Source organism: Danio rerio, chromosome 4 (genome assembly GCF_052040795.2).
Source record: "Danio rerio strain M-AB ecotype USA chromosome 4, GRCz13ab, whole genome shotgun sequence".
Classification (NCBI taxonomy): Eukaryota; Metazoa; Chordata; class Actinopteri; order Cypriniformes; family Danionidae; genus Danio; species Danio rerio.
In genome coordinates this window covers 34530887-34544981 of record NC_141024.2, presented here as the reverse complement: position 1 = coordinate 34544981, position 14095 = coordinate 34530887, and the positions used below count along the sequence as shown (strand labels likewise).

The 14095-nt window shown below is 36.8% G+C and overlaps 2 protein-coding genes and 1 long non-coding RNA gene across 3 annotated transcripts in view; 2 read left to right on the top strand and 1 right to left on the bottom strand.

Annotated features, from left to right (window-relative positions):
- LOC101886704 (zinc finger protein) overlaps window positions 1-14095 on the bottom strand; it is an 846922-nt gene that overhangs the window by 303345 nt on the left and 529482 nt on the right. The gene's annotated exons all lie outside the window — the stretch shown is intronic.
- Window positions 1-14095, top strand: part of LOC147844817 (uncharacterized) — a 532816-nt gene that overhangs the window by 468085 nt on the left and 50636 nt on the right. The window lies entirely within an intron of this gene.
- LOC137491223 (uncharacterized) lies at window positions 6128-13942 on the top strand. The gene is made up of 3 exons (XM_087249138.2): window positions 6128-6169; window positions 6635-6785; window positions 11410-13942. The coding sequence occupies exons 2-3, from the start codon at window positions 6701-6703 to the stop codon at window positions 12393-12395; spliced, it is 1071 nt and encodes a 356-aa protein (XP_087105264.1). The 5' UTR covers window positions 6128-6169; window positions 6635-6700; the 3' UTR covers window positions 12396-13942.

The window sequence follows — 14095 nt, the reverse complement described above, 5'->3', positions numbered from 1 at the left end:
AAGGGTAATACCCTATAAGCACAATTTTTGTAAACTGATTTAATAAATGTAACGATTTTTTCTGTTAATGAATAGTTTTGTTTTGTATAACTGCTCATTCATGATGGCTGATTTCATCAGGAGAACATTATTATGTGATAAAACACACTGCACAAGATTAATTTGAGAGAGTCAAAGAGATTTATTTCATTTTCACTGTTTTACAAAAAAGAATCAAGACAAAAAAGACAGATATTTAAACTGCATCTGTGGTTTTTTAAACTTTTATGTTGCTGACTGAACAGTCAGGCAGCCAGTGTTAGTGAGGCAAGTACAAACTGTTTTTTTTTTTTTTATAATTGTTGTTATAATGTCATTTATTCTTGTGATTCAAAGCTGCATTTTCTGCATGGAGATCTGCTGTTTTTCTATGATCTGATGTTATTGGTACAAAATCACTAACAATGATTCTTACAACTATTAAAAAGAAAGTTCGAAGTAATAATTTGTATAACATTGCAAGATTTTTTTTAACATTGTACATGCATTTATGTTTAAAGTATTGAAAATTATTTAAAAAATTATTATTTTAAACTTTAATTTTTATCGAAGTTTTACAAAACACACATGGAGATTCAAAGGGTCACGAAACACTAAAACACATTTTTTGAGCTGTTGACAGTCGTAAATGTGTCCCACACTGCTAAAAACACTATTAGGACACCTATATTTCACTAAAAAGTGTAAATTGGTTGTTTTTGCGTTATTTCAAGCAAATTAGTACTTCCTGTTTGAAACTAATTTTTGAAGCTGCGTCACGGCCATGACATAATAGCCTGTATTCCAGCCTGCAGACTGGGCGTCTGTGCCAGAGTGAGTCTTATTACGTCTTACAATGTGTTGCATTAATGCATGAGTAAGGCTTGGTTCAAACCAATCAGCGCGCTCTATTGTGCAACTTCATTAATATTTATTAGTGTCAGAGTGTAGACAGCAAAGACGCCACGTTGTGTTGGCAAAACAAGCATGAAGTGTTGCTTTTATAGTTTGCTGCAGTTAAGTTTCGTTTTCATTTTCTCTCTGTGAGAGCGCAGACTCACGCGTGGATTAACAGTGTACGCAACGCGCGACAACAATAACTTACGTGTCTAAGGAGGATTATTGTTTACCTGAGAGCTGTTCTCATCTGCAAACGCTGAGATCCAGATTCGCTAGTCTCCTCTAAATAAAGACGCGGCTCTAGTTGCTGGTGATTGTCCTGTCTCTACAGATTTGGTAAGTGAGCGACCAGTGCTCTTTGTTTATTCAGTTCGTATTTTATTCGTATCAAACAAACTATTGCACCGAGTGCAATAGTTAGCACTAACAGTTAAAACCAAACTATAACCTCGTGTTGGATTTTGTGACAGGAATAACACACGCGGCTTTCTGACGCTACCTGCCGTGTGCATCTAAGTTTCCGGGAAATGCTGAGTTTTTTTTTCTCTCATTCGCCATGCGGTATCAAACATTGCATGAAAAATACACGCTTAGAGCAGCTCCTCGAATCAAATATCACGTTTGTTGGGAGGGACATTAATGAATTCCCTGAATGAAAGAGCCAAACTGCAGTTAAAGTCCAACATTTAATAATTTGGCAAATAATTCGACTACAGATGTCCATGTAAACACAGTCACATTGTCCGATGTGGGTGTGTGTTTTGACTCTGAAATTTAGCGTGCCCAAATAGACACTCCCATACCAAGCCGCTATTCTTCCTCCGACACTCCCCCCTAAACAGAGCTGGACACGCCCACTTTTCTGACTTTTTCCAAAGTAGAGGTGTGAAAACACACTGCTGAAACGAGGGGGTTTCATGGCCCTTTAAAAATCAATGTAAGAGATTTACCAAAAAGCTTTATTACAGAAAGTAAATTAAATAAATTACTTTAAAAACAACTTAGTTACTGAATTGTTTATTTAAACTGACTTTAATTCATTGAAAATCCTCGATGATATAATTAGAAATAGAGAGATTATTCAGAATGATGGAGTAACAGCCACCTTTATTTTAAGCAGAAAAAATTATTCTCAGTTTATCTAAAACCAGTAAAGCTTGGCCATGAATTAAATTGACTTGAAGCTCTTTAGTTGACTAAGAAGTTCTACAGTGAACTACTGAATACACCTTTTTAAGTTCACAGCTGTCACAGTGAGACCAGGTACTCCAGCCTTCCTGATTCCTTATCTGGTCATCGTCCTGTTCGTCTTTGTTTCTGTTCCAAGACCCACCACTGCTACGAAAATAACCCACCACTGCAGGGGGCTAGCACTGTAACACAGCATGGTTGTCTTGCACCCATTTGTTCAAGACTTTGAAACTCTTGAAACTCGTGGTGTATACATTGAACAGTTAGGAGATTGTGTGAAAGGAAGTGTATTGTCATCTGATAATCTAGGTGCTTATTCCATTTGCAGGATTACAGGAGATTTCCACTGTTAAACACACATGTCGATTTTGAATTGCCAGGAGGTGTGAAATCCAGAAAAAGGGGGTCCAGTCAGGATCATTCAAATTGAAAACCAAAGAGGAACATGCCAGGCAAATTCCTGAAGTAATACATGATGAAGTTTTTAGTGAACAGTTGGGGAAAAGTATGTTCGATAAAAAAATACAGACTGTGGAATGTATTTTCAACAGAAATATTCTGTAAACTGAATTTACAAATACAAAATGTTAAAAACAGCAGATTACTGGTAACCACAGCTGCTGGTATTTTTCCGTAAAATCAAGAAAGGAAAAATAAAACAGCAAAACGGTTTTTGTGTCACCATTGTGGAGGATAGTAGCGTCTGTGTTCAAGTACAAGATGAACTGAGAATATTTGATGTTATGCTGCATCTTCTTTTGTTTAAAGGTAACTGTTTAGTTACTAATGCAGTCAAAATCTGGTCGCTAACTGCAATCACACATGAACATATTAATACATCTAAGGACTTTACACTTTTGTGCACTAAGCTATGATTTTGTAAACTAAAAATTGTATCAGTTCATGAAATATGGTCATTTTTCGTAAATGTATACAGAAAAATCCTGGTAACCACAGCTGCTGGTATTTTTTCGTAAATTAAACAGATATTTTACACTATAAGAGTTTGCCAATTAACACTCTCTTAGTGTTGATAATTTTATTTTTTTAAACTTTTATAGTGGTTCCCATATAAAATCTGAGGGAGTGTTAATTATAACTCTTAGGTAGTTAAATCTACTCTCTAAAATTTGCAGTGTATAAGTTATTGGTTATAGTAAGACTGGACCAGGGGTGCTCAACCCTGTTCCTGGAGATCGACCTTCCTTAAGAGATCAGCTCAAACCCTGATCAAACACACCTGAATCAGTTAATTAGGACCTGAACAGCACTTGATAATTACAGGCAGGTGTGTTTGATAAGGGTTGCAACTGAAATCTGCAGGAAGGTCTATCTCCAGGAACAGGGTTGGTCACCCCTGGACTGGACTATATGGCTTTTTTTATTTCCATAAAAAACTTTTCTTTTTGTCCTATTGTAAACAACTCAACAAACATCATCTTTTCTTATTGTTAACATACTTGACTTTATTTCTGTCAGATGTTTACTAAAATGCACAACATATTACTTTGTTTAATGCCAACATTATTGTGAACAGTGTTTGCTTTACAAGGGAACTTTGGTTCACTATGGTTACTTCTAATGTTAAAGGGAAGTGTATTTATTTTGAACTTTTGAACAAAACTGACTGGAATTACCTGTGCATTCAGTTCATACATTTTATAATATTATATATAAATAATATACTATAATGCATATTAAATTAGAGAGTCGCAGTGGTGCACTAGGTAGTGGTGTTGCCTCACAGCAAGAAAGCCGCTGGGTCGAGCCTCGGCTGGGTCAGTTGGCATTTCTGTGTGGAGTGTGCATGTTCTCCCTGCGTTCACGTGGGTTTTCTTCGGGTGTTCCGGTTTCCCCCACAAGTCCAAAAACATGTGGTACAGGTGAGTTGGGTAGGCTAAACAATTGTCCATAGTGTATATGTGTGAATAAGTGTGTATGAATGGTTTTCCAGTCATGGGTTGCAGCTGGAAGGGCATCCACTGCGTAAAACATATCCTGGATAAGTTGGCAGTTCATTCCGCTGTGGTGGCCCCTGATTGATTAAAGGAATGAATAAAATATTAAATTAATTTCTTATATTGGACATATTCCAGTCAATCAGAATCAATAATTTCAACAGACCATGGAATTTATTATTTAATGCAAGAAACAGAAATTCCATATTTTTGTCATTATTATGATTATACAACTTTGATGTTCTTGATCTTAGAATTCACCGTTTGCTGTTGAAGCAGCTCTAAAAATGTTTAAACTATTTTCTTGTTCATTTTTTAATCACTATTTTTAGGTGAGAATTGGCCCCAATAATTCAATCACAGGTGAACAGTTTGCCCATGTGAATTGCACTGACCCCAAAAAGGCCACAAAAGATCTACTAGTAGCCGTGTTTGGAAGCAACACCCTTGGTACACACTGCTACAATGGCAAATGTTCAAAGGCCTTCAGAGACAAAGCAGTTAAGCCACAACTGGACTCCAAAAAGTCTCTGACATCATGGGTAAGTTTTTTTCCTAAAAAAATATTTTGGAAATATTGTCATATTTTAAGATATTAAAAATTGTATAATTACACTCAGGACTTTGCTATCTACTTTAAAAACTATGTCAGTGCTTGAGATTTAGCGTTAAAATAAATTTGTCAATTATTTATCAGAGTGTTATTCACTTGGCAGATAGAAAAAAAATTATAAGAAATTTCAAATAAAATAAGTAAATAAATGGTATTAATTAAGTATTAATTATGGTCAGACATTTATAAATTTTTAAATATTTAAATATGTGTGTTATGTGGAGTCAGGTTTAATTTTTGCTTTGCTTGTTATTAGTTATGTTAAACAGTTTATATTCATCTCTTAAATCAAATATAAAGTAAACATTTTAAATGTACATTTTTAAATAAGCCGTGGCTGGTTTGGGTACTGCTGGGTGCTGTGGCTGGGGGGTGTTTTGCTGTCAGATGGAGGTGTGTCTAAATATGTTTCGTTCGCTTTTCTCTGACAGGTTACATCAAAAATAAATATGTTGAAGCCAGCCAAATAAGGAAGGCCATCTCCCAAAAATGCACTGATGAGTGCAAAATGACAAAAAGACACCACAATTTTGTGTAATTTTTTTTAGAACTTTGTGTGTGAATATTTTTTATCTGTAAATATAAAATAAAAGTTAATTAAAAATGAACAATGTTGAAACAACAGGACATCATTTTGTTGCCCAATCAATATTATCAAAGGTTTGTGCACTAATGCTGTTGTCTAATATAGGTGGCACAATTATTAAGGTGTCAAGTTGAGTTTTCAAAAGACAGTTACAGATACAAAAGAAAAGTCTACATTTAGGATTCCATAAAAATTTCATTAAAATCCTATATACTTGTCCTTTAAGTTGTATTAGAAAATCGAATGGATTCCTTTAGGTTTTAAGGTTCCAAAAACATATAGAAATTCTACATGGAATCCTATGCAGAAATCCTATTGGAATTTCTATCATGTTTTGGAAACTTTCCTAAGGAATTCCAATAGGATTTCTGTACAGGATTCCTTTTAGAATATCAGTCGGAATCTAATACAGAAATCCTATTGGAATCCTTTAGGAAAGGTTACAAAATATGATAGAAATTCTAATTGGAATCCTATAAAGAAATCCTACTGGAATCCTTAAGGATTTTTTGACAAGGGTTTGAGGTTTGTTTCCTGTTTTTCTGCTTGTAGATTGTTTGTAAAAAGTGCAGGAGCTTGACCAACATTCATTTTAAAAATCTTGAAAATGTTGATGTCTCAAAGGCACTTTATGGTGTTAATGACCCTAAAAACGTTTTTCAAAGTTGTCCTAAAAGTGTTAGATTAAAGGTTTTTATTAACTTCAAATACTGAATATCTGTGTCTGTGTGTGAGAGAGAGAGAGCAAGTGTGAAGTAGAAAACGAGGGAGAAAAATAGCAGTAAGTCATGACTGGAACAGTGAGTGGCAAAAAAGCTAAACAAAAGAAAAGACTTTTATTTTGGCGTGACGTATGACGTCATAAAGCTGCGCCATTCTTGCGCTGGATTCAACTAGACAAAGGTTTGTGTTTTAAAACTTTTACATAAATATAAACCGATTGATTAAAGTTTTAGGTTTTCATCCTATGCTTAATCATACACCTGCTGTTTACATTATTATTTGACCCTTTATACAACGAAGTACTATTTTACTCACAGTAATGAGGGCTATTGTTTGAATAAGTTAACAGAGATGTGTGTAATCTGTCTTTTAATGAGTCTTTTAATGAAGATTTAATTTATTAAATAGCATAATGTTATTTCATTCTAAGTATACATTACTTTATATAAGAAATGGAGTCACTAGTTTTAATCAGCTCATTGGTGGCTATTGTTTCTTGATCAGACTTACCTGATTTCTTTTTGTTAATGACTCTCATATAAAGAATCTGTTGAAGCAAGTGTTGAAGAGAAGTTGTTTTGTTTCTGTTCATTGTTTTATTTATTTTAAACAGGACATTTTTATTGTTTTGTTCATTTTAAACAGAATAAAGTGCCCAAACGCAAATTAAAAACTCCTGCTGAAGCGACTGATCTCCACACTGTTATAAAGATGCCGTTTATTAAAGAGGAGAGTGAAGATGTGAAGATTGAAGAAACATTCACAGTCAAACAGGAAGATCTGCAGGAACAAACAGGTTGGTTTTCATTCTCAAAGACCAACTAAATTAATCCATCTTGCAGCCCTGAGTGTACTGCCTAGTTCCCCTAAATGCACATAAGCACTCATTGAAAGACAGGAATGAGTTTCTTTTTTGTTACTTGTTCTTATGTCTTTTGTAATTTTTTTTTTTTTATGTATTATTAGGCCGTACTCACACTATGTACAGTTGCCTCGAACCGGTCCAAAGCACGCTTGTCACGCTTGTCCGCGGCTTTGGCGCGTTTTGCACTCACACTACAAGCGTACCGCGCCAAAACCCAAGTGAACCGCGCTCTTAAAGTTATTGCTTTTCTCGTTCTCCTACTGTTTGTTGCGTCCTTGAGCACTGGCGCTATATAAAATAAGTAAAAACATTCATTCCTTTTTTTTTTCGGCTTAGTCCCTTTATTAATCCGGGGTCGCCACAGTGGAATGGACTGCAAACTTATCCAGCACATGTTTTACGCAGTGAATGCCCTTCCAGCCGCAACCCATCTCTGGGGAAACATCCATACACACTCATACACTACAAACAATTTAGCCCACCCAATTGACCTGTACCACATGTCTTTGGACTGTGGGGGAAACCCACGCGAATGCAGGGAGAACATGCAAACTCCACAGAGAAATGCCAATTGACCCAGCCAATTTCCCCCGGGACACCAACAATAGGCGCTACGTCACAATCACACCCCCACAAGAGCAAGCTCCTGATTGGTTAATGCAGTGTGTATGTCCGCTAAAGTTCACATTTCTGAACTCAAGCATTTCACGTGAAACGCGCAAAACGCTCAATTCGCACCGCGTCATTTATGTGTATCGTGCCATTCACACTGCACCATTCGCATCAAAAGGAAAAAAAATGTAAATTATTTCAGGCCAGCAGATTCGTCAGATTTGAAAACGAGGAAAAATAATACTGATAATAATAGTACGGGGAGAAAACTTAACAAGAGAAACAAAATGAGAATTTGGGCAAAGAAAACAAAAACTTTTGCTTCTTATCCACGGAGCGGAGGGATCAAGGGAAATAGCGAATGTGGAGGTGTGGATGGGAAGGTTGAGGGCGTCATTGAACCCGGCCGATGTGTAGGCAGCCGACTCCATGCCAGCAAGATAAATTGGTAAGTTGATTTTGTTCAGGACACACTGCACTGAAGTCTTTGCCGACGTCACGAGCACTTCAGTAATAAGACAGCGGTCTTTGCTCTGTTGGTTTAATACATACTTTTGCTTTTTGTTTCTCACAGCCAGTTGTTAAGTTTACAATGCGTGTCTCGACCCGGTTTCTCTTCTTGTTTCCCTGCACTGGAACAGTTCAGTCAACCTCTTCAACTCTCCTCCTCTTCCATTATTCTCTCACCCATTTCCTTTTTGCCGTCTCATGGGTGGAGACCAATTAAACAATGTAGAGTGTCGTCACAGAAAACACCAACAATCATAAATGCATGATTATATGCTGTCATGGCTTTGCAATCAAAAAAATTTTGTTATAATAGAGGCAAATGGAGAAAAAACAGCCATGAATATAACGAAAAGGGAGTAAATTTGCCCAGAGTGTATTGAGTTTTTATTTTTTATTTCAAAGCATTTTTCCAGAATATGTCAAAATAAGATGTCCCCAAATAACAGTCCGTTTGCTGAAACAGAGAAAGTTTTGGCCAAATTAAGATTCAAAATCACCCCAGAATGGATAAAAATGACCCATCAGCACACAAAGGGAAAGGTGCACATTCCAGCCTTTATGCAGATGCTGTACAGGTGTGTCTCATGTCTGCGAGGCAAATATTCAGCTGTTTGTTCAGCTGTTACCCCAGAACTTTTTTTTGATGCGTTTACCAGTCAGGCACAGAATGAACAAGTGTTCCTTGTCTGCTTTACAAATTTTAGAAAAACATTTTGTTGTAATTATGAATAAATATGAATAAAATTAGGCCATTTACAGCTTTCAAATCGGTCTTATCAATATGACCAAAATGACTTATGATCAGTTATGTAAGAAACTCTGAAAACTGGACTGACACAGTTTCAATTTACTATAACTTAGGGATGTGCACATCGATTCTCGAGTATTGATATATCGATACTCAGAAGATTTTAATTTGGTATCGATATTTTTTTAAAGTATCAATATTTTAACTATATTTTAATAATTTCTGCATAACTAAATGTTTTGGCGCTGTGTACAGGCTTGTCAGTGACGCTTTGTATACAAGACGTTACACCAATCAATCTGCGGCGAAATATCACGTGAACGATCATGTGCCTTTCAGATAACTTATGTACTCAACACACGCAAGTCGCACACACTTTTGCATAATGGAATGACACGATGGCAGAGACATAACGCAGCGTGTTGTGGTGGTCTTCAGCTTAAAAAGCGTTGCACAAGCAATATTTGTTATTAGAAATTCAAACACAGCAAAAATACAAGCAGCCTTTATAGACACTTACAGAAAACAAGTGAAACAAAAACAAGATGCCCAGTGTTCCTCTGCTCAGTCTCCCTCTGACAAAAGACATAGAAGAGTTTTAAAGGAGGTAAACCTCTCCCTCTCTCTCTCTCAATTCAATTCCATTCAATGATTGCGTTATTGGCATGACAAATGTTACACATGTTTTGCCAAAGTATTAATAAAATTAACATTAAAACACACACACACACACACACACACACACACACACATATATATATATATATATATATATATATATATATATATATATATATATATATATATATATATATATATAAGCTTAGTAAACAGAGCAAACAGTAGTATAGTATTTAAATATATAGTATAATAATAAATAAATACAAATTTAAAAAAATAAAATAAAATAATAAATCAGCTCTGTAAATCTTTGTCTCTTGTTACCATTAGGTGAATAAGAATAAATATAAGGCTGTGTGTGTATCTGTGCAGTGTGTATTTACAGTATGTATGTGTATGCAGTGTGTATATACAATATGGATGTGTATGGGTGTTTATATTACACACAAACACACACTACAGTATATATATATATATATATATATATATATATATATATATATATATATATATATATATATATATATATTAGGGATGTAACGGTATTGTAAATACCGTCATACCGCAATATTAATTTTTTTCGATATTACCGTAGTCGCATGACTCGGTAAAACTATAGGTCTTCTGAGAAAATTTGCTCAGGCGAATGAAGCGAACGGGAGGTACCGGAAACTACAATTCCCATCAGCCCATGCTTGGCCATAATCCCTTGCGGTCTGTTGTCGCTACAGATCAAGTAATGCGGAAATGGAGTGTGCTGCTAGAAGCGGGGATCAAAAAGAGCAGGAAAACCCTAAAGCGGGTGTTGTTGCCGCGCGCGTACTGAATATCGGTGTTGTCGCGCGAGTTCTTATCAGCTGTCGCGCGCGTACTGTAAAGCGGGGACGGGGGGTATGTCGCGTCGCAGGGGCACTTTTGATCATTTTGGAAGGAAACTTTCTATCCAAGACTAAAAAGGGCATGTGCACTGCACAGGTTGAGCCCTGTGTGTGCACGTGCCTGCAAGTTGGGGAATACGTCCCCCAATACGATAATAATCAGTCATGGGGACTGCAGAAACACAGCACACTGATCAGATTGATGCAGACATGAGATCTCTATCTCACTCATGGTTTGTCCTCTCAAGTGGGGGAAAGACAATGCACAACGTTACCCACTGCTGTCAACCTGGGCCAAGTCATATCTCTCTGTCCCAGAAAACTCAGTCCCAAATGAGAGGGTTTTTTTTTCTGTTGCAGGGGACATTGTAAATACCCAGAGATACCAGCTCTTACCAGATTATATTTATATGATAATTTTCCTGTAAACCTATCTCTATCTAAGTGAGTGAGTGATTAAATGTTGAATGTGATGAGTTTTCAACACTACTAAATTGAAACTTAATTTTTTTACATGGTTTAATATTTTTTTGTTATTAAAATTGAAGTTCCTGTTTCAAAGCTTACAGATAGATGGCTAATTTGTATGTCATTGACACTTTTGGCACTTTTTTGGAGTATTTTCATAAGTTTTGTTTTTTCCTGTAAATGATTCAATAAATACCGTACCGTGACATTCATACCGAGGTATTACCGTACCGTGAAATTCTGATACCGTTACATCCCTAATATATATATATATATATATATATATATATATATATATATATATATATATATATATATGTAATGGTTTTTTTAATTAACATCATTTTGAAAAATTACATTAATATTTTTTATAATAAGTGGTATCGATATCGGTATAGTAAAATTTTTAACAAGAACTATCGGTATCATATTGAATTTAAAAATTGTGGTATCGCCCATCCCTACTATAACTTATGTTAAGCGGCTTTGACAAAATTGACATTGTAAAAGATACTTGATAAATATGAATTGAATTGAATCTGCTTAAATGTGTACACGTTAATGGACCGAACAAAATATGATCTGATTTATTTTACATTTAATGTGCATCAGAAATACAGTGTGTGTAGCCAATGTTTCCAGTGTCTTTTCACTTTTCAGCTTTTGATGAGAGTTTTTAAGACCTAATGAAAACTAATGTTTAATTTATTGATTTCAGACCTAATTGAAGAGAATGAGAGGAGTAAAGAGGAGGAACATCATGTTAAAATTGAGGAAAAAACTAATTTACAGACTGATGGTTTTTTGAAAAGAAGAGACAAGAATCGTTTTACCTGCACTCAGTGTGGGAAGAGTTTTGCAAGCAAAAGCAGTCTTAAGATTCACATCAGGATCCACACTGGAGAGAAACCATTCACATGCCTTCAGTGTGGGAAGAGTTTCAACCAATCATCAAACATTAATCTACACATGAGGATCCACACTGGAGAGAAACCATTCACATGCACTCAGTGTCGGAAGAGTTTTAGCCTATTATCATCCCTTAATCAACACATGAGAATCCACACTGGAGAGAAACCATTCACATGCACTCAGTGTGGGAAGAGTTTCAGTCTGTCATCTTCCCTTAATCGCCACATGAGAATCCACACTGGAGAGAAACCATTTACATGCACTCAGTGTGGGAAGAGTTTCAGCCTATCATCATCCTTTAATCAGCACATGAGGATGCACACTGGAGAGAAACCATTCACATGCACTCAATGTGGGAAGAGTTTCAGCCAATCATCACACCTTTATAACCACATGAGGATCCACACTGGAGAGAAACCATTCATATGCACTCAGTGTGGGAAGAGTTTCAGCTACTCCTCACACCTTAATCACCACATGAGGATCCACACAGGCGAGAAACCATTCACATGCACTCAGTGTGGGAAAAGTTTTAACTGCTCATCACAGCTTAATCAACACATGAGGATCCACACTGGAGAGAAATCATTTACGTGCACTCAGTGTGGGAAGAGTTTTTACTGCTCATCACACCTTAATCAACACATGAGGATCCACACTGGAGAGAAACCATACACATGCACTCAGTGTGGGAAGAGTTTCAGCCAATTATCATCCCGTAATCTACACTTGAGGATCCACACTGGAGAGAAACGGAACCACAGAATTTCACATGCTCAAACTCTAGTGTGACCGCAGCTTCGGTGTGGGAAGAGTTTCAGCAACTCATCGGACCTTAAAGGGCCATGAAACCCCCTCGTTTCAGCAGGGTGTTTTCACACCTCTACTTTGGAAAAAGTCAGAAAAGTGGGCGTGTCCAGCTCTGTTTAGGGGGGAGTGTCGGAGGAAGAAAAGTGGGATGGTGTGGGAGTGTCTATTTGGGCACGCGCGAGTTTCAGAGTCAAACACACACACACACACACACACACACACACACACACACACACACACACACACACAAAGGAATTAGCACACAAACACAGCAAAGTCTGCCTGATATTTTGATTAGTTTTAAGACAAAACTTAATTTCATATGAATATAATACTGTTACTAACCATATTATTTAAAAATGTATTTAAAATATATGACATTCATTATGAGAGAAGAATAAAATTGTCTCAATTATTTCTTAAACCAAGATTATACCACCAGTTAGGATTTACAAGTCAATTAACAACACAATTAGTGTACAAACTGCTCTCCTTTCACAAACATCTGTCCTCTTCAGGGATTTTCTAGCCTTTTAAATCTAGAAGTTTTTTAAATCTAGAAGTACTAAGTTCTAGAAGACTCTAGATTTTTAAAGATTTGACTTCCACAAACGTAACTAACTCCACTGATAAAATGATATAAGCTAATCTGAGTTTTAGAAGCTTGCTACATAAGGCATACAGACTAAATCTACTTACTGGTCAAAAGCCATTTCTAATGTTAAAATGTGAGTTCTGTCAACTGGTCAAAAGCAGCAAGCTGTTGCTGAAAGTGAGACAACTGTACAATGATTGAGATGAGATGGGCCTCTTTAACCTGAGCTGGCAGCAAGTCAGCAACATATCAGGGCACAGCATCTTTGACTTGAACCCTTGAATGTCAGATGAAAAGTCTGATGCTCTACCGACTGAGTTAACTGGGATCATTGGGGCATTAGCTTAGATTTACTTGTGACGTGTCAGAGTTGCAGCATGCACTAAAAAATGAGCTGTACAAAACAGGTGGCAAGAGGGAGGCGTGATGTCAATGTCACCGTAAGGAATCCTGCAGTGACCTGAATTCGCCTTAACCACTTAGCCACAACTACAAGACTGACTGTACTGCCTTAGCCATTAGCACACCCTGCACTAAAAGGAGGCTGGAGATTATAAATGGCAACAGAGTGCAACGCCAATGCCATTGAAAAACCTGCCGTGACACAGATTCCAACCAGAGTTGCTGCGGCCACAACACAGAGTACTAACCACTATACAATCACGGCAAGCTATGGGACAGCCACTGGACCTTCACTCTCTGTCAAATATCTTTGAAAATGGAGGGCCCCCAGGGCAGTTAGCTAGCATGCGCTGCTGTTTTATTAAAGGTCACAAACCAAATCCTGCACACTGCCTGGGTGTAGTTGGCAGGATCCAAACCTGCGCGGCAAGACACCAACGGATTTCTAGTCCATCGCCTTAACCACTTGGCCATGACTACATGTACTGCCATGGCCTCATGGCTAGTACAAGTATTGTGCATCCAGATGAAGGTCCTTCACTCTCTGTCATATGTCTTTAAAAAATTAAAGGCCCCCAGAGCAGTCAGTTAGCATGCGCTGCCGTTTTAATTTTGTTGTTTTTCCTTTCCAGCACAACCCTTTTCCTAAGAATTAATGGAGTTTTAAACAATCATGGAAGGTCAT

Coding starts and splice junctions, on each gene's coding strand:
- LOC137491223 (XM_087249138.2), top strand. CDS start 6,701: ATGCCGTTTATTAAAGAGGAGAGTGAAGATGTGAAGATTGAAGAAACA. Junction 6,786..11,409: donor AGATCTGCAGGAACAAACAG/GTTGGTTTTCAT, acceptor TATTGATTTCAG/ACCTAATTGAAGAGAATGAG.